The following is a 22,248-nucleotide window of genomic DNA, read 5'->3' as shown; positions in this document are numbered from 1 at the left end:
CTCCCATAGTTCTTCCAGAAGATGGCCTTTTAAATGATAATAGCTTATGGTGTGCATTGATATAACCACAGAGGTTACACACAGAACAGTTGGACAAAGAGATAAAGGACCCTGTAGTACAATTTCACATAGATCCACACACTTTTACTCAAGCAATTCTTTGGAAACAAAGAAATTATATGCTTGCATTAGCCCATTTCTTCAGTCCTTTATTGCTAAATGGTTACGAAATTAAAGTGCTGTTAGCACTGGAGGTTTTTGAGTCTTGTGAAACTGTAGCATGAACAAAATTTCAAAGATTACCTGATGTAAAATAAAACTGTGATACATTTGCATTTTTCATATTATTAAGAACTGCTTTTTCCTCCTAATATGTATAACCATACTACTGATCCAACCATGCACACATTTACAAATTTTGTTCCATTTTACATTTACCCAAATTTTTCAACCGGTCCAGAAGATAATGTACAATTACATTCAAAAACTATATTAACAGAATACTATACTGTAACTATACTTAAATAAAACAACTTCAGATTAAAAAAATGATTTCCTTGATGAAATGAAGATTTTCAAAAACTAGACACTTTTATCAATCTGAATTTTCCCACCAATTTTACTTGGTTAAAATCACTGCTCTTCACTTCCTGTTTATTAATGGTCAAGTATTAATGATAGGAAGGAGAATTGAACTGATAAGTGTGTTAAATGGAACAATCTTAACACATTTTACACTTCTTGACACATTACTGCAAGAACTAAATTCCCTGAATGCAAATTAATTACTGAATATCTTTCAAGGCCACAAAGGTGTCCCTCAAATCTTCAGTTGATATGAGGATTAGATCTTAATTTTATTTGCAGAAATAATAGAATGTTATTGAGCTGAATAAATGCAAGAAGCACATTTACTGGTTATTAAAGAGGTATTAAAAGATATAAAAGGAATTACATTTGAACTATATTGTTGTGTAATGTTCAGAAATAGTAGGGAAGCTCCAGTGATGGGCCAGCAACATAAGGTACAAAAGTATTTTGATCTTGAAAGATCAAGAACCCAATAAAAACCCTGTTTTCTACTCTTAACTTGTCCACAAAGTTTGTAAAGATGTGCAACTGTATGGTGCTGTTCTTGTCTGCATTGTTGACTGCAGCCTCTTGGTTTTCATACTATAACTTAAATATTAGTAGATCTTGATACAACATGGCTACATACCACCAAAAGAAGGTTGGTAGTGGTTTTGGGGGCTATTAGACTAAAGGGAAAAACATACTAAGTACCAGTCCATATAAAATTCAGACACTGCCAATGGTAAATTGATTCATGGTCACCCACCAAACAAATGATGCTGTTTCAGTCTACATATGCTATACTTTCACATAACAATGATCTTTTCTGCATTCAGATTTGCATTTTTTAGAAAATCTTTCATTCACCTCCTACTAAATTCAACCAAATGAAGTCAAATCAAGAACAATAACTCTTGCAAAGTGCAAATTTCATGTGCAATCTATATAATTTTTATCTCAAAATTGCAACAACCAAATGCAAAACTGAGACTGGTTATGTGATCATGCAGTTTCTGTTTCTGAACAAGAAATAAAACTAAATTTAGTTGGTTTTCAGACATGCATGAATCACTTTCTGTCTGATTTTTAGAAAGACTGCTACTTAATTCTTTAATAGTTTTAAGCATTTCTGTTCAAGTACCACCTTATAAAAAAATCAGACACAGCCTATAGTAGAAGTGATTCATGGTGCAGGAAAATCCATCCAACAAACAATGCTTGATTTCTTTACATACATGTTTTTATGTAACCATATTCAGTTTTGTACAGTATAATACAGATCTGTATTTTGGAGGAAAAAACATATTCATCTCCCACATATATCAACCAAATCAAGGACAATAACTCTTGCAAAGTACAAATTTCATTTACAATCAATATAATTTTATCTCAAAAGCACAACACCCAAATGAAAAACTAAGACTGGTTATGTGGTCTATTACTATTTCTGAATAAGAAAAAAAGAATTTGGTGAGTTTTTGACATGAATGAATCACTTCCTTTCCGATTTTCATTAAGGCTGCTACTTAAAAAAAGAACAAATTGTAATAAATACTCACTACAACAAGTCAATATCACAGTTTATTCACATTTGTCATTAACCAAGGAGATTTAGTTATACATGAAAGATTTATATCAGAACAAAAAGTAATGAACTACAAAATTTCAAATCTCAACTACTGTGAAAGTGCTTTTATTCGTGGATAACAATTTTCATGATGAAGGAAAAAATTATCAGTTCTTAGAGAAGCCAATTTTAAGGTTTACCAAACCCATCAAAATTTGTACACCACCAACAATAATACTTTCACAATACATCTCATATATTACTTATAATTTTTTTTTATTATGTTTACAAGAGTTGTCTTTTTCTTACAGAGTTACTTTCCCTTTTTGCAAGTATCTTTGGAATTTTTTGGTTTTTTTTCAGTCTTTTTTTTCTCATATGTTTTACATGACAAAGTGTTTTTGTTACTTCATTTCTTAATTACACAAGGTTCTAAAGTTATGTTGCAATAATCAGTCTGTTACATGTACATTAAAAATATTAGAATAAAAAAGTGTGATTTTTTACTTTAAACAAGATTCTTGCCCAAGGAAAAGACAACCCTACAATCTGCAAACAGAAAATACATAACATGTAAGAAGATATCTAGTTTAATTGCATTTCTAAAAATCTCATTCTACAGAATATAAAACATAGTCATTGCAGTTAAACCTGTGCAAAAGTAACCTTTTCAGACTAAAAAGTTTTTGTTAAAAACAAAGAGGCTATGAACAAGTGCATTGTAGCACATTGTTGACTATGTTAAAGCGGGCACATGGAAGTTCACTGAAATTTAAAAATTCTTTGAAATCCACAAGAAATTACATTTTGAACATTATTTGGCCCCTTGTTACCAACCTTGTCCTAAAAACTCAATCATATTCAATTTAATTGTATCTGAACATACATATTGCAAGAAAAGGGTATACATATACAGATGACCTGTCAGTTCATACAATGTATAACATTGACAGTAGTTCAACAAACAGCTTTAAACACATGTTCTAGCACACTGCAATGAATCATTCGACAGATTTTGAGAACCTTCAAGCACACTGCAATGGACCTTTCAATAGCTTTCAAGCATCTTCAAACACACAGCAATAAATCATTCAAGAGTTTTTAAGTGTACTTTTTTAAGTACACTGCATTCGACAAACCAACTGATTTTGAACATGTCTTCGAGCACATTGAAGTTGGCCAATCAACAGATGCTAAGCACACCTACAAGTACAATGAAGTTGGCCAATCAATAGATGTTGAGCACACTTACAAGTACACTGAAGTTAGCCAATCAACAGATGCTAAGCACATCTACAAATACATTGAAGTTGGCCAATCAATAGATGCTGAGCACACCTATATGCACACTGAAGTTGGCCAATCAACAGATGCTGAGCACACTTACTAACACATTGAAGTTGGCCACCAAATGCTGAGCACACTTACAAGTACATTGAAGTTGGCCAATCAACAGATGGATAGCAAACTTACAAGCACATTGAAGTTGGCCAATCTACAGATGCTGAGCATACTTACATGCACATTGAAGTTTAACAATTGACAGATTCTGAGCACACTTACAAGCACACTTAAGTTGATCTTTGAATACTTTTACAGCACACCTATAAGCCCAATACCTATTAATAATACAGCTGCTCTTTCAAACCCCATGAACAATAACATTCAATAATTTTATATTAATTTCTAAAAGACACAGGGAAAATAAGAGCTAACTAAGGATCAAACAAGGAAGAAATGTTTACATGTACATGACATACCAGAACATAAAGATATTACACAAGAAAAATTGCAACATGTTTTTCATATGTTTAAGAACACCATGAAAGGAAAATGAGAGACATATGTTTAGGAATAACAAAAAATTAATGAAAAAAAGGTAAATAAAAAGTAAATTGTAATTTTATTTCTTCCATAGGACTTAATGTATGAAAAAAGTATGGCTTTCATATTATTCAGAAAAAAACTTTAAATTCCATGTGATTTTATAGGCAATTTCCAAATTGATCTTAAACATATGTTTCCATATGTTTTTAAACATATAAACACATATGGTGCATTTTTTTCCTATGAAGTTGCTCACAAATTCATTGCAAGACAATGTAAATTTAAGGAGGTAGACCTAGGGTAAGGGACATAACTCTTGAAATCAACAATATGTTTGCATCATATCCAATTTCACCAAAGCATATCAAGCTTTCATTTGAAACAGAATGAAATCATTCCAAGTTACTTTGATGCTTACATGAGATTGATGTAAAATGCTGAATACAAACGTTCCAGTGATTTGTAAGAGTTGTGTCCCTTACCCAAGGTCTCCCTCCTAAGATGAAAGAATTATCACTGTAGTACAAACATTTCAAAGCTTTGAATGCAATTAAGTCAATAGAGAAAAATTCCTTGGATGAAAAATGACATCGTGTAGTTAGGGATAAAATAAAAATAAAATAAAGATTTTAAAACATAACAAAGAAATAAAATCATTCATTCAAGTAAATAGGTGCAAAACATATAGTTATACACAATATTTGTATAATTAGTGTCAGTAATATACACACACATACCAGTATTTTAACATAACAAGATGTTGCATGGCAAGCCACATTGTGCAAAGAATACCCCCACTCAACCATTTCTGTCAAACTGGAGAGAGAAGACACAGTGCAAGTCATCATGTAATGGTAATAAACATTTAGGCATTCTCTACAACAGAAGCAGAGAAATCTGTTACATAATAGTGTAGACAGACGGATGGACAGACATGATGATTGCAATATAACTAGAATTGTGTTTGCTCTGCATAATGGTACATTTTTTTATGGCCAGGTAAATGTTTAAAAAAATGAAGGAAAAAATAGTAAAATACAATAACGTTTCTTTCTTTCCTGAACACATAAAAGAGTAATCAAGGGAACCAAGGTTATAGCGGTAATCAAAAGAATGTAATCCAGGGACAAAGACCAGACATGGAAAACAGACATACACAACAAAGAACATAAAGTAACTAAAATCATACATACAAAGTAACAAAAGTAAATGAGCAACTCGGACTCCACTAAAACCTATATTTACTTTGATTTGACAATGGTAGCTACGTGACACTGATCCCATACATGGGCAATAAAAACTAATTATGTTAAGAGTTTCATTCTGTTCATTTCAGGGCATTATTCCAAGATTGGCAACCTCAATGGATCAATTTTTATCTGTTTAAATTGGCATTAAACCATGATAGGTCATTTTTTTGCCCTGTTTTTTTGGCCAAAAATTTGTTTTTAAAGGTACAATATTTATATTGGTTACAATGTATTTAGAATTTTCATCACATACTAGGCATATGTACTCATTGTCAGGTCTATCAGACTTCATCTACCAACCAAAATCTTCAATAAAATCATTTGGCATGAAGGACCTCAAATCTACTCATCCCATACATTGCTAGAAATGGAACCTGTCTATACTAACCACTCTAGTACAATTTGTCCTGTTTAGACAGGTATTTGGTTTACCCAGGTTTAACATACCATTTAAACTGATTTTCAAAAGTTTAGGCAGGTTTTTGGTTTATTCAGGGTTCAGGTTAGGCAGGTTTTGTGTTTATTAAGGGTTCAGTTAATACAGAGTTTTGGCTAATTCAGGGCTCAATTTAGACAGGTTCAATGTAAAATAGTAAAATAATTGTTATTTCTCTACAACTCCTCCTTTTAAAATGAATAAATGCCTTTAAACCATGCTAAAATGATGTTAAAAGACAAAATATGGGTTAAAATGTCAGACAAATCTTATATCTGTATAAAGTGAATAACATAAATAATACTTTCTCTAGTTGAAATTATGTACATGAAATGCGCATGAATGAAATTGAGCTCCACATAAATTATACAAGAAATCTCAACGACCTTTCCTTAGATAAATGGATCAAATATCTATAAACACTCATTTCACAAAGAAAAATAGTGTTACATCTAATTTTATACATATGTCTTAAAGTTGTCAAATTATAAGTGAACACTGGCAAAATTTCACACGACAATGAAAAAAACAAACCTTTCAATACAAATAGCAATTTACAATAAAATACTCATACAACAAAAGAAAGCACCACAACTCATTTTGAACATCTGTTATTATAACATCAGAATTAACATGAAAGTAAAATTGGGTAGTCTTGACTCACACTATGCAGCTTGTTTTAACAACATCAAGATATCTTCAAAAAGAGTGAGTCTTTAGCTCATGGTTACATAGCAGTAAAATTCAGTAGCTTTGTTTTAAGAAAAATCTTTAATGGTTATCAATGTTGGTACAAAATTCACCACACTTAACAGTTAAGATGTGGATTACTGCTAACACTCTCTAATTAAATGTCATGTCATTTAATAAATCCTCATCCTATCAGCTCAAACTCTTCGTCACTTTCACAACCAGTTCCATCTAATACTGCAAATTCTAAAAGAACAAATAAAGTCTATTGTACTAGTATTTTTAAAAAGTATGTTTTTTTACATGTGCTATTTTTCAAACTGAAAAAAGCTTGGGGTTACAGAAAATCCCCATCCATATACCGACATCTCAGCTATTCAATAGTTTTGTTGAAACTTTATATGAAAATTAGTTTTCTAAACCATTTAATGGGCCTGTTACAACTTTATATGGAGGTTAGGCATCATAAGTACATTCACATGAAGCAAGACAATCGTAAATATTACTAGATATTTATAAAGTGAGATAATCAGACAGAGGGTAAACAATACATGCAGTAAGGGAGATAATCAGACAGAGGGTAAACAACACATGCAGTGAGGGAGATAATCAGACAGAGGGTAAACAATACATGCAGTAAGGGAGATAATCAGACAGAGAGTAAACAACACATGCAGTGAGGGAGATAATCAGACAGAGGGTAAACAATACATGCAGTGAGGGAGATAATCAGACAGAGGGTAAACAATACATGCAGTGAGGGAGATAATCAGAGGGTAAACAATACATGCAGTGGTATCACTTGATAGTGATCTCCCTCAAAAATTTGATTTAAGTAAAAATTGTATTATTTAATCAACTTATAATCAAAGCAAAAAATAAATCATGTATTTTATTGCTAATTTGCTCTAGTGTAAAATTTTAAAAGTGTGTTGAATTTGTCCATCTACTGTAAACTGGAAAATTTTCACGCCACCTTTTTTCATTGCTTCTGCTATAAATCTACTTTTGTGCAGTTTTTAATTCAGGATCTTTCATCAAAATATACTGCTATGTTCTTCTAAGAAAATACATGCGACAATTCAGTTTTCATGTTACAGGTCTTGTCACAAAAACAGAGATAATAAAACTGCCATGAAAATTTCATAGTTTACAGTACGTGTCATTTGCTAAATTTTTAAGGCTTCTAACATCTCTAATCCAAAATATTCAACATTTAAATTCAGTGTTAAAATAACTATTGAAATTTGTATGCTTTAACAAGAGAATCATAATATGGAAGAACAAACTTTACCTGACGAGCTAGCAAACTGTCCACTGTAGGGTTCGTATGGTGGCCAGTGTGGTGGGCGTGTCTCATAAAGTTCAAACATTGGCGTCCTACTCTCACTTGTTATGTACTTTCTGATCATAGTACACAAGTCATCAAATTCTGCTTCTGTTCCACAGTAAAATCCCTGTTAAAGTATGCCCATGTAAACTGGTACATTAAATCTGTAAAATCTGTAGTACCTTGTACCAAACTTTTTGAACTACTAAATATACATGTGAAGTGGTAAACAATACAATGTTGGGATGTATTACCTGAGGACATGTATAGAACAGACTGCAGATTGATGGTCCAACAAAATCAAAGTTAAATAATACGTCATTTGTTTGTTAAACAACCAAAAGGTTTTTCCCTTACAACTATCTCTTTGTAATATACATGTACACGTATAGATATTTTGTTTGTATATGTAACATCCTACCTTCTACAAAAGTTTGCTTTTTGTACTTGGTAACCTAGTCAAAATGCAATTGTCAATGTTTCTATCATGATTTTTGTAATGTAAACTTGATGACCTTTCACCTGATATACAACAACCCTACTTTCTGTGAACTTTTGCATTTTGCACCCCAACTGTGTTCATTTTAGGTATAACAAAATTGATACTAGTGATCTACACGTTATGACCTTTATTTGATATGCAACAACCTAACTATATAAAATACTTCAGTTTTTGCACTCATTGACCTCACCACTCATTTTTTTTTGGACAGAACATTGATATTTTGGATGTATACTTAAAGACCTTTCATTTAATGTGCGACAACCTTACCCTCTAAGAAATTTGAATTTTAGCACTTAATGACCCTACTCTTCAAACATGTATGAGATATCGGGCTGATACATCGATTTTTGAAATGTGTTCATTTAGACCTTCAGAATGATGAATTTGAAAAAATGATGCAATATCAAATCTATAAATAGGTATTGATGAAATGTACAAAAACAATTGGAAAATATGAAAATTTTAAGTTGTTGTAGTATTATTTGTTTTTTTTTATATTGATCCTTGGTGTCAAACACTTGTACTTGAGCAGATCTTTCATTCTGTGTAATAATCATTTGTGTGACTATTGTGAATTTTAAAATAAATACCCTTGCTCTGATGAACTAAAATTTCAATAGATCCAAAACAAGACAAGATATCTCAAATCTGAAAACTGTATGATAATTTACAGAACATATGCAACAAAATGAAAAAAAATTGGGCAATTCCAGAGCACAATGAATAATTAAAATATGATGCAATAACAAACTCTAGAACAGGAAGTTGTAGAGACATGAGACTAACATCATGAAACCATTTTCAGATTGATTCATCTATTATGGTTTTCAAGATATGAGTGGTTGAAAGAAATTGTTTTAAAGGGACATAAACTCTTAAATATGATAATGAAATCCTTAGCAGTGTCATTTTCTAATAGAACATGATGACATCTACATGTTAACCAAGTATGATCATGATATCCTGAAAAATAAATAGCAGCGAACATGTAAAAAAAAAAAACACCAATAAAAGGGAGATAACTCCTACAATTGATGAGGAAATTCTTCACAGGTTCATTGTGTTAAAGTACTAAATTGAGCTCTATCGATGGTCTAAATTTGCACATGCAGAAGTTATCTCTTGGTAATTATATCTTGAAAGATGAGAAAACAGGGCCATGTCAAAGTAAATATTGGAAGAAAAAAAACATTAGAAAAACAAGGTCTTTCCCATGTCAGGAAAGATCTTAAAAACCAAAATTCAAGATCTAGTTTAAAAGTTTTGATATATCTTAACTATTTGTTCAATCTTCAGAAACAGAAATTTCAACCTTTTAATTTTCTACAGCCAACAAAAAAAAAAAAAAAAAACTTGTAATGCCTTTATACTGTAAAAAAATATTGTGCCAAATTGATAAAAAGATGCTAAGGCCATTTGTCATGAATATGTATGAGGAATGAATATTTTCGTTGCCTATAAAAAGTGATGAAGACAGTTTTTACTAATCCTCGGATCCAGGAAGTTATAAAAGAGGTGCTTTGATTTTTTATCTATATATCAATAAAACTAGGAAGTGAGGAATTATTAAAAGACATGACAGAGGGCCTAAGAAACAAGAAATTATTTTTAGTTGGCTTTTACAACACCTTCAACATTTTCCACTGTTCTTTCTCCCTGAAATTTTAATATAAAGCTCTTACCATTATGATGAAAAATATATAGTTTTGTCATTGGTGATTGGTAAATAGAATAACATCAGTTTCATCCTAACAGATGATCTTTCCCAATTAGAATTTAGGCTTGCTATGACACTTTCTCTCTCAACCTTTAAACCTGAAGTTACTCCAAATATCTTACCACTGCAATGGAAGGATCTAATTCCAGAATATTCATCATTGACGGGTATGGACAATGGAAACTTTCATCACAACTGTATACTTCATTTATATCTACAGAGACCTGTGTTGTGTGGGGGTCTAAATATATCAGTTTATCTCCTGAAAAAAAAATGGATATATACAATGTAGAAAAAAAGATGGATGTATACAATGTATATAATATAATACAGTGAAACATGTCTAAACCAAACCCGGAATAAACAGTAAACCTGTTCAAGCCAAACCCTGAATAAACAGGAAACCTTTCCAAACAAAACCCCGCATAAACAGGAAACCTGTTCAAACTAAACCCTGCATTAACAGGAAACCTGTTCAAACCAAACCCTGAATAAACAGGAAACCTGTGCAAACCAAACCATACATAAACAGGAAACGTGTTCAAACCAAACCCTGAATAAACAGGAAACCTGTCCAAACAAAACCCTGCATAAACAGGAAACCTGTCCAAACAAAACCCAGCATAAACAGGAAACCTGTCCAAACCAAACCATACATAAACAGGAAACTTGTTCAAACCAAACCCAGAATAAACATGAAACCTGTTCAAACCAAACCCTGCATAAACAGGAAACCTGTTCAAACCAACCCATGCATAAACAGGAAAATTGTTCAAACCAAACCCTGAATAAACAGGAAATCTGTTCAAACCAAACCCTGCATAAACAGGAAACCTATCCAAACCATGCCATGCATAATCAGGAAACTTGTTCAAACCAAACCCAGAATAAACATGAAACCTGTTCAAACCAAACCATGCATAAACAGGAAACTTGTTCAAACCAAACCCAGAATAAACATGAAACCTGTTCAAACCAAACCATGCATAAACAGGAAGCCTGTTCAAACAAACCCAGAATAAACAGGAAATCTGTTCAAACCAAACCATGCATAAACAGGAAACCTGTCCAAACCAAACCCTGAATAAACAGGAAACCTGACCAAACAAAACCCTGCTTAAACAGGAAACCTGTTCAAACCAAACCCAGAATAAACAGGAAACCTGTCCAAACCAAACCCAGAATAAACAGGAAACCTGTTCAAACCAAACACTGAATAAACAGGAAACCTGTCCAAACAAAACCCTGCATAAACCTGTTCAAACCAAACCCTAGCCAGTTTATGTGCTACACCAGTATGCACTGTACAATTTCATGGGGAGAACAATGCAGTATTAATATCTTTAAATTTACAACATACATTATATATACAATATTGGTACATTGTTGAAAATTACTGAAGACACATATCTTCAATAATTTTCGACAATGACCTATATTGATTTTATCCTGTTATATTAATAGTTTTGTGCGTGTGTACATTTTTAAAATAAAATTTTAAAATGCATATCCCCTGAGGAGCCCCGATCGTTAAACCCGAAGAAAAAAATTAATATGCATGGCGCATGACTCAGTAAACATTGAAATTCAATCTGCACCATATAATCCGTCAAAGCTGTTTGAAGAAAATAAGCAATGTATCAAAATTTTTTAATTCCAAGAGACAAATAAGTAAAATGAACAATAAATACAAATATTTTGAATGTTGTAAGGTCGATTTTAAGAACATGAAAGTTGAAGGTGGAAGCTGACTTGTTTCTGTTTGGTATATGGCTGTAGAGTTCAGAGGTGAAATTTGTGCACTAGTTTCTTTGGGATTTGAAATATTTGTAGAGATTTTTTAAGAAGAGGAGGCAGTTGTATGGGCAGATCTATAATGTAGTGTTCTTCTGATTCATTGTCTTGGGGTTTAGGCAGTAATAAATCCAAGACCATAACAGTTTCCTTGTCATTTGTCTCTTCAAGAGTTTTATCATATTGTAATGCTTCAATTTCTTGAAGTGGGGACCAGTTTACATTAAACTGTAACGGACACTCTGGCTCCGAGTCCGACATGTCTGAAATGACAGGGGAAGTCATCTGCAAACTGATAATGAATCAAATCTGAATGAGATTTGGGATTTGCCATATATATGACGGTGAAAAAAATACTAACAAAATCATTATTTGGTTTACATAAAATCTTTTATTTCATTCAGGTGAAAACGAAACAAAACAGCAAAAAAAAGATTAACCGGATACGCAATCGCAAGTTGTTTATATCGTATCTATGGTGGCGGCCATGATTAATTTACGCATACCAGAAAAAAGTAGTTCCACCGATCACGTGAGTGGGAGGAGCCAGGAAGTCAACAACCTGCTAATATACGGATACAGCAAAAAAATAACTGTATACCTTTATTGGTTTAACAAATAACCTCATTGCGGGATAAAACAAAATTAAAGTTAAAAGACAAGATACCAGGTGATCTCAATCTATTTTCAGGGGAGATAACTATAGTTTTACATACCAACATAACCAATAAACCAATGTGCCTGGTTTGGTTTACCACCAATTATACCAACAGTTTGGTGAAAGCTTAAACATTTCTGAAAAATAAAATTAAATCAATACTGGCACTTTCTGGTTTACCAACTGGCTAATAACAGTTTTAATTATTATTATTATTTTTCTAACCCTACTGATTCACCTGATCCACATTTATCCAATGTTTCCATATGTTACTTGTTTCTATTTCTATTTCTCAATCAGGAAATTCTCATAATAAACTTAAAAATATTCAGTACCTCTAGAATACAACCAAAAACCTACTTAAATTTATCTTAAAGCATCTGTGATGTAAATATTTTTTTACCGCTTATATAGGAAAAATTCCATTTATTTCTGCATAGTGCATTTCAACTAAATTTGACCTATCAATATCTTATAAAGGCAAACATAACAAACACTTTGTTGGTTATTTCTACAAGTTATACGGTATTAATACTTGGTTAATGCAATAAATTCCTTTTTTTTCCATTATGTGCCACACCTTATACATATTTTGCCTGATTCTAAGACAGAGAAGTACGTAAATAATAAACATGGTTTACGTAATGCTAGACCTCCCAATTTGATGAAAAAATATCCATTTGAAAATAAATGAATATCAGATGTTTTCCTATCAGTGAATACCTTTAGACTATCAATATATACAGCATTAATATCAGTCAGTCCAAGTCGTAATGGTAAAAATAGCAATAATGGTTTCCATTTTGTAATGTCTATATAACTAGGTTTATTTTTATCCTGTGATTTGGCAGTACATGAACTACATCCTGTAGCACCAGATTTCATATTGTTCATTCCTATAATATCACAGCTTGTTTCTTTATATCCAGGTTTACACAAACATCCTACAAATATAAACATAATTAAATGCTGTGCCCAAGCAAGAATGCACCTATCCTTCTCCTTTTGTCAATAACTCTAACAAGGACATTCCAATTATGAAAATAAGTGTGACACTCCTGCCATGATGGTCTATTATCTTGTTTTCAACAGTTGTCTCTCATCTTCCCAATAAACATGTGATACAGACAAAAGTAATTTTTAAAGGTGAAACACAGGTCACAAGGTTTTGGTGCAAAAATAATTCAATTTGAAAAACCCCTTTCCAGTGACTAAACCCCGTAAAAAAATTTCAAAATCTCACAATCCAACTTTCAAGTTTTTTTAACATGAATGAATAAAACAATAGAAAAATGAAATTCCCTGAAATTTTCATTTACAGTATAACATACTGATGGATAAACAAACAGATTGATAGACAGCAACATAGATTAAAATATCAGAAAATCTGATTTATTAGTTACAGTACAGTTACATACATATTAATTTTACAATCATTCCTCATAATCTCAGATCCATCATAAGAAAAAATCTAAATTTCTCAGATATTTTATCCATGAAAGCATGACATTAGAAAAAAGAAAGTAAGGCAATTCAAATTGATGACACTTTTTCATGAAAACCTATAAAGGGGAGGTGTTTCTGCTATTTGATTGGTCCCAAATAATGATGATGGTGCTTTTGTATTGTCGCAGCCTGAGAAAATTATGATGGGGGTGCTTTTCTTTTCTACTTTATTGATATTGTGATAAAAATGGCTGATTTGACAGCTTCACAATAGATAAAAAAGAGCCTAACCATGAAATTAACTTTGAATGGCTTTATCATACATGAAATCTATGTTAACTTACTGATGTCATGCTCTATAATGGTGTTATCCATGGCAACATGTATAGCTAATGAACTCCATTCGTCAAAGACCACTAGTTTCCTAACAATAGAAAGAAACTCCTATAATCGAACTAATATAAAACTTCTTACAGACTTAGTAATTTTTAAGTACAATAAAAATGAAGAAAAAAATGCCAAAATAACAAGAAATCTGTGAGTGATGGCTCACTAGTGATACCCCCACTTTCAATCAAAATATAATGAAAATAGTCCTTGATAAACAGGAGGTTGTTGTCAAATTTTCCCAAAAACTGATCCCATCATATGGCATACATACAGAAAGACAGTGTTCAAATTTCATACCACTGTTATGAGTAGCTGCCAAGAAAAGTGTGACAAAAAATGCATAACATGGTAAATGATACTCATAAAAGTTGTTCATGTTATGGTTAAAGGACAGATGGGAGACTTCCTAAAACACCTGATCTGTCTGCATTAAAATTTCAGACAATCCCTTTTGAATTATGTATGTTATTTCCAACAGAACTATTTTGAGTCATTCATATTTCAGACTCCCTACCATTATAGGATATCTCTGATACTCCCTCCCTATCAAATTAATTACATTTTTGTATATAGACTATCTGTCTAAATAAATACATTCTTGATCATTTTTTTTATTTGAATTTAAATTTTTTTATAGAATCATCAAAGACAATATATTCATTACTCAAAAAGAAGTTACAACATAGTTGTACAGTATTATTAATACTGAACTTCTTCTCTTTATGAGAAAACAATTTATTTGAAACTTTTAGATATGACTACATGTATAAATATATGGTCATTTACTATAATGATATTAAAACAGTTTAGTGTACATACTTTAAAACCTGTGCAACTGTATTTGGACCAAACCAGGAGCCTATATTTTTACCCTCTGATACTCCCATAGAAGCTAAAATACACAATACATAAAATTTTAATTTATTTACAGCAATAAATTAAATGCAAATTTTAAGTGGAATTATCTCCCTTTGCAAGACATTTTTGCTCTCTAAAAAAAAGTATACATGCTCTTGAGATCATTCACCTTATAGGTAAAAAAAATGAAACTGTCAACCCTTAATTGTTAAATTAAATGATAGTCAATGGCTTATCAGTGGTTGTTATGTATCTGGCGACCTCAGTGTGAAAACAAGTAGATAGCTGGAGATACGTTTGCTTTCCTCATCTGTTTTCATCCCTCCACTTCCAATGGATGTCCCAAAAAGTGTCATTACTTAAACTTAGGGTTTCCCATTTTCTTTCAACTTAGAACTAGCAATGATGCCCAAGTTTTTTACTCAAAAGAATGTTGACTTATGGGAACTTTTAATTTACTCTTAAACAGGGAAATGAAAACAGTAGTCATAATTTTTATATGGATGTGTCATGTATGAAAATTCCATTCATTATTACATTACTTCTGTCTTAATAGCCAGTGTTGTGAAATATGTTACCACAAAAAAGTAAATGCTTACAAAATGTTTGTTTTTATTATACCGTAAAAAGTCTGGGTATGGTAATTATATTACTCCGGAAAAGCGGAGTAATGGTTGATTTAAAAAAAAAATTAATGACCCACAAAACCTCAAAATTCAAGTACCCAACAAAATGTCTTTATTCCTATACCCATGGAAATTGATACCCAGAAATTAAATGAAACCACCAGGGCTAAAGCTACTTAAGAAAAACAAGGAGAAGTGACTTCTCTTTCAGAGAGACACTAGGGAGAAGTGGAGAATGGTCAGGGAGAACGTGTATTAACAGTTGTAGTTGTTGTTCCTATTAATCTTTCATACAGACATTCATGTTCAAGCTTCCCCTTATGCAACATTTTATCAAATTTATAACCTACCAATTTGATGGATAGAATAGTAAGCATCCTTTTTATCCAGGAACATATCCAAAACTTTCTTATACTTCTCATCATATTGTTTCCTTTTCCATCTCCAATCTACAAAACCATTAACTGTAAATCAACTAATGTAAACTTATTGATTTTCTTTGCTGCTAAATTTCAGGGATTCTGTCAAGTATTAATTTTCACGGTTTAAAAAAATTATAGAAGTAAATGTGATATGGTGTTAAAAAATAATTTTGTGGGTACTATTTTTTATGATTTTCAGTCCTCTGTATAGTGAAAAATTAGTGTTTTCAGTATTTTCATATTTCAGGAAGTTAATTCACTTTGTTTGATATGTACATCATAATAAAGTAACTTATTTGTGGCAATTTATTTTGGTTATTTTTTTTAATTGTTGTCTAAATAAGAAAAAAATTTCTCATTAATATAAGTTAGTTTATAGTTATAGAACATTAGTAAATTGTAAGTGGAGAACTTTTTATATTTCAGTTGATTTGTAAATTTTTATTTATTATTTTATTAAAATGACCTCTTAAATATGCCATTAAATTACAACAATGTCATAATCAGTTCATGATTTCTGACTTTACAAATAAAATATATGTATCAAATATTTCAAACTTTGTCATTGTGAGACAGCATACTGTGAAAGTACTTTAATATGTGGATATCAGTTTACATGGATAGGGGAAGAAAAACAAGTTCATGGGTTCTTGAACTCATGGTTTTGAAGTTTTTGGTATACACATCAATTGGAATATATTATCAGTTGGGAACCGAATTTCGTGGTTTGAAAAAACCTATGAAAACCACAAAAATTGGTACCCCACAAACAATAGTACTTTCACAGTAATGCCTGAAATCTAAATCATTCAAAGTAGTTCCTGCCAAAATTTAGAATTTTTTTCTTTAATAAATACATTATCATGGACAGTTGACATTTTACAGAAGCTTTATATAAGCACTGTTTCTAATTTTTGAACTGGTTATACGAAATAACTATGTGGTTTATAGGATAAACTGCAACAAACCAAGTCATTTTGAATAATTTTTTTCAAATTAAACACATTTTCCTTAATATAATTTAATTTCTAATAGATTCACATCTAAATGTAAAGAATTCATTCATTTTTTTAATTTGGGATTATCAGCATCACAGTGTAGACCGATCAACATTATGACATCACAGTACCAAAGCAAGTTATACAAAATAACTTGATTTGCTGAAGAAAAACCAACCAATCAGAAAACTTGTTACAAATCCAATTTAATTATATAGATATAGCATACTGTGAGATTGTATTTCAGACTGAAACAACATTAACTCCCTCTTTAATAACTTAGTTTATTATTTCACCATACGGTTACTAGGGTTGGGAGTGAGTTTTTCTAGTTATATACATGTATGTCATTTTTAACTTTTTGCGCAGATCTAAGAATGAGTTAAAGTATCCAAATCATTTTTGATTTTACAATGTGTAACTCATTGTTTCATTCATTCAATCAAGATATATTCTCTTAGTCCTCTTTTATGACAAATGTATACCTCTGCCACAATGTCTATTAATCAAAGCCTGGGCTAACATCATCTGTCCACACCGTAACATACATCCCCATCCTGTATCACTGGTAGGGCCTGTCCCTCCTACAGACATAAAAACAAACCAAAAGTTGAAAAGTGGAACAAAGAATTAGCAAACACATAATACCCGTGAGACAGTTACTCCACAAAATCAAATTTAGATAAGGCCAAATAAAATTAATTAGTAGATTTTTATCCCCTCCTGCCCCTAAAAATTGACAAAAAAAATTGGGGCTGGAACTGTTGAAATCAGGATTTTTTTCACGTCAGTTTCTAGTATTGAGGTGCTATAATATCCACAATTTTTCATTTCTTGGTGACTAAACTGATGTTTTATCTCCGAAACTAACATGACTATGAATTTAGAACATATCTATACTACAAAGAGCTAAAACTAGGCTGGCAAATAAATGGTAAGGAATGAAAAATAAACAGTGAAATCCTCCCATCTGCCCCATATCTTTTGTGAAGGTTGGATGTAAATCTACTATTTAAGTTTACTTGGCCTAATAAAAAGGCAATGTCAGGGCTGAGTAGGAATCTCACACTTTAGTGCATGTTACTATCAGGTCCTCACCTAAACATCTTCTCACAAATCTACAATTATTTCTTTAACCAAACACCATCATATTCAAGATATTATTCATACCGTAACTCAGTATTGTTCATTTGATTTTTGTCAGTTTTTAGTTAATCATAAAGGATCTATAATGGCTGTGACCAGAGAGAAAATTCAAATGTCCAATAGGTTCTCTCAAAGGTGTGGGACTGTAGGCTATGAATATGACCCAAAGGATCAACTTTTATGAAATGACATAAAAATCAGTCCTTTCCTTCAAAACTCTCAACAACTGGCCCGAATAATGGAGGAATGAATAGGAATTCAACTAGCCCAAAACAAGAAAAAACCTCATCATTTCACTAGCCTGAATCAATATTTAGTAGTCCCGGGCTTTGGGCTAGTGGCTAAAGGTGAGCACTGAAAAATTGTTAAAAACAGAGTAATATATATAAATATTAGGAAAATAAATATTTTGCGACTTTGGCTCATTGTATAGGCATCACATTTATACATCATTTAATTTAACACAACCTGCTGAGAGTTGTAACTTTTGTTGTTTTTTTTTTTCAGACATATTTATACCCAGAAAAATATGTCCACACCAAAGAATCATCTTTACATTTTCACATTTGAAGAACTATGTAAAAATGAATGTATTCACTAAATGTGAAGTTGTTTCTTAGATGTGGACATCATTTTTTGCCAGAAATATAGCCAGAAAATGACCAAAAAGTATAAAAAGGAAAGAATATTTGAATTATGGGAAAACTTCAAGCCATTCTTTTGTCCTGCTAATGCAAGAATTTTCAGAAGTCCTAAAATGTTTTCTTAGTTACTATGTAAGTTTCTGAATTCACAGTTACTGGTACCACTTTAACACTTAATGATTTATTTTCAGTTGTACAATGTACTTACAAGTCTTCAATGCCCATTCTCCTTTCAAATGTTTAGCTGGTACAAAAAAAAAATTCTAACAAATATCAACTATTGAGTGCATATACATGTAATAAATCATACCAATAGCTGGAAAGTTCTTCCTGTATGTTAGCCATATTCTTGACAGAAGATCTAACTTTAAATCATCTCGGTCTGAAACAGGCATAAAAAATCTTCAGATTTAGACATGGTATGAACTGAATTTACATGTATCACGTTAAACTTTAAGTTCATGTTAATTTTCACAATATTACAAACTATTGTCTTTCCATTTCTTTTGTGCTTTACATGACAATTTAAGAATTTACTGTAAGCACATCAAATGCATTTGTACATGGATATAAATCTACATTTTTCTAATTTAAAGTGAAATTGATCATCTCCAACCAATTGTGTATAAACTGATAATGCCACAGTTTTATGTATTCAATAAATGATGGTTTTAATTCCATTCACTATTGTAACATCTTCAAAACTATTTGTTCTTCTTTATGATGTTACACACAAAGTTTTAAAGAATCTGAATCCAATACTAAATTTTATTGTATTTAGAGAAAGAGTTTCAACTTGTGGATGAACAGATTTCTCCAACCTCAATAGATAAACAACAGTATTTTAAGAACTGGCTTTAACTCATACTGAAAATAATTTAATCTCCTTTGATTAGAGAAAACTGATAATTTATTTGTTACAAATCTAATTAGCTACATGTACATTGTAAATGTTGACTACTGCTTGAAAACAAATGTCCTCATTTTTTCAGACATGGATATTGTTAATCAAAATACCAAAACTTCATATTACAAAGAGAATGAGACAACTAATTTCCTTACAATTTCAGCAACAAACCATACAAACATTTACATCACTAATCCACAACCATAAATTCAAATTATAAAAATTGATACTGTAAACTGGGAAATCATGCCATATTTTTTTACCTGAATTCTGTGATCAATTTACCACAGTTTTAAATTTGTAATCTTTCTCCAAATTATAGAATAATATTCTTTGAAAAAAAAGTTCAAGACATTTTCATTTTCTCGTTACAGGTATTACTGTGAAAATAGCGAAAATAAAAATGCCACAAAAATTTCACGGTTTACAGTAATACAAATTTCCATGAGAAAATGTTACTTTTATTAAAGTTTTAGCACCCTGGACAAGTACACATATATATAGTTTACCTACCATACAATGTACTGTAAGCTTTGCCCAACAAATATAATGGTTCTTCTGTTTGTGGAAAATCTTCATATACTGGGGCAGCTGCTTCATAGGTAAATGTTGAAACTGAAGAGAAAAAAATCAGCATTTATGGACAGATTTATTCACATATCATGAAAAAATAGACTTAAAAAAAGTATGGTTGTCTGTAGAATTCAAGTTTAAAAATATAAAGAATTAGTCTTGGATTCAAATAGAGCACAATAGAAGTGGAAAGACGATAGTTTGTAATAAAGTGAAAATAAACATGAACTTAAAGTTGAACATGATAAAAAAAATTGCTGCACAATTTTTTTTTCAGAAATTGTGTAAGACTAAAATATCCATGTACTAGATGGAGCTTGCCCTTTACCAATTTAGCATGGATGTCATCAAATAATGCCTTTATCTTCACACATGCATGATACTATTACATCATCACACTGTGCTTACTGCCGATTATTGCAGGTTTTAGAAAATAAATTGTCATGTGGTGTGCACCCACAGATAAAATTAGTGACACAAGTAACAATTGAAATACTTAAGTACCATTCTGTGTGAAAATCAGGCAATGGGTGGCAAACCATTTTCATCAACTATTTTTGTGTAAAATATATTCAATACATCTAGAAAACAACTGAAAAGCTATATAAATTTATCCTGAAGCATCTGTGACTTAGATATTTTTTGACTGCTTATATTGGGAAAAAGTGAAGGAAAATTTTCCAACCATTTATCCATAGTGCATCACAACTAATTTTGACCCATCAATATCTTAAAAAGGCAAACTTTACAACACTTTAATTGTTATTTCTGGAGGTTGTGAGGTATCAATACTTGGATAATGCAACAAAATCTCTGGGTTTTTTTTCTTTATGTGCCAGGGGTTTCATTATTTTTTTTGCATTTCAGGTACCTTTTCTCTTGTAGGGCTACTTTTCATAATTCTGGAGGTACCTTTGAAAATAGAAACTTAGAAGGGTAAAAGTACCTGGTACACCCTCTTAATGAAAGGCCACAACTTGTATAATTTTTGCCTGGTTCTTAGACAGAGAAGTACACTACCATCAACCAAAATTTTAATTTCTCCACTCTTTCACATTATCTTCGGTTTAAGAAAAGTTCTTCAATTACACCAAGTTCAACTGGGGTCAACAGATATAAGATCAGGTGAAATTGCAAAGGGGAACAAGGAAAAGGAACTTGATTCTATTAGTGCCATGATTTTTTATATTATACATACATTATAGAAGCATTACATGTAATTTGAAGTTCAGAGACATATTTCCACACAACTATTCAAAGCACTAAGCTGATATTGTTGTAGATTATGGTGTCTTTGCAATTCTTAAATCTTACAAAAGAAGTAAATTTCCTATCTTTGTTCAGCTATCATGTAAGTTGTTGGATTACAACAAATTAAAAATTATTGTACTGGCAATTTTCTTTAAATGAATTTGGTTGAACAAAGCTGAAAAACTACATTTTGTAAAAATGCACTAGCGTCTTTCATGAAACGATCAGACAGATCTCTATTGTTTTTGGTATTAGCCATTAAACTTTCAGGACATAATATGTGTAATCATCGGTTAAACGTGTTCAATTGTTGACAATCTGTCAGTGGTTTCCATATTTGGAAAGATTACCATTATGTCAGACATCAGTCTGTCAAATAATAAGCGGTCCTTACTGGACCTTTATTCGGAGGAAAATGGTGCTAATAGACAGGGGATCTCCGGGGATCTTAAATCTAAAATATTGTATTAAGTTACTTGGATGGAGAGAACAGGATCTGAAAGCAACAAACCTTCCGTAAGAAAGTCCATTATTTTTGTTGCTGACAAGTTTTTTCAGTTGGTCATTTTTCCTACAAAGTTAAGGAATAACCCCGAGGAAATCAGAACGAATCATAACATTGAATTTTCCAAAGATTCTA

The 22,248-nt window shown here is 31.5% G+C and overlaps 1 protein-coding gene across 2 annotated transcripts; it reads right to left on the bottom strand.

The window, feature by feature from the left end:
• Positions 1 to 2,141: 2,141 nt before the first annotated feature.
• Positions 2,142 to 22,233, bottom strand: LOC148626698 (cysteine protease ATG4B-like). Of its 2 annotated transcripts, XM_088570906.1 has the most exons (12): positions 22,120 to 22,233; positions 20,298 to 20,399; positions 19,188 to 19,259; positions 17,573 to 17,671; positions 16,018 to 16,116; positions 15,003 to 15,075; positions 14,138 to 14,217; positions 13,071 to 13,291; positions 12,406 to 12,484; positions 10,018 to 10,157; positions 7,638 to 7,800; positions 2,142 to 6,589 (listed from the first exon to the last, which is right to left on the bottom strand). In XM_088570906.1, exons 1-12 carry the CDS (start codon positions 22,136 to 22,138, stop codon positions 6,528 to 6,530), a joined length of 1,209 nt encoding a protein of 402 aa, XP_088427032.1. In that variant the 5' UTR covers positions 22,139 to 22,233; the 3' UTR covers positions 2,142 to 6,527. The 2 variants fall into 2 exon arrangements, with proteins under 2 accessions (XP_088427032.1, XP_088427033.1); XM_088570907.1 differs by lacking the exon at positions 2,142 to 6,589 and having other exon boundaries at positions 7,740 to 7,878.
• Positions 22,234 to 22,248: the final 15 nt, after the last annotated feature.

Source organism: Perna viridis, chromosome 2 (assembly GCF_037379345.1).
Source record: "Perna viridis isolate PV_CMFRI_1.1 ecotype Kerala chromosome 2, ASM3737934v1, whole genome shotgun sequence".
Classification (NCBI taxonomy): domain Eukaryota; kingdom Metazoa; phylum Mollusca; class Bivalvia; order Mytilida; family Mytilidae; genus Perna; species Perna viridis.
This window is presented reverse-complemented; position numbering and strand designations above follow the sequence as displayed.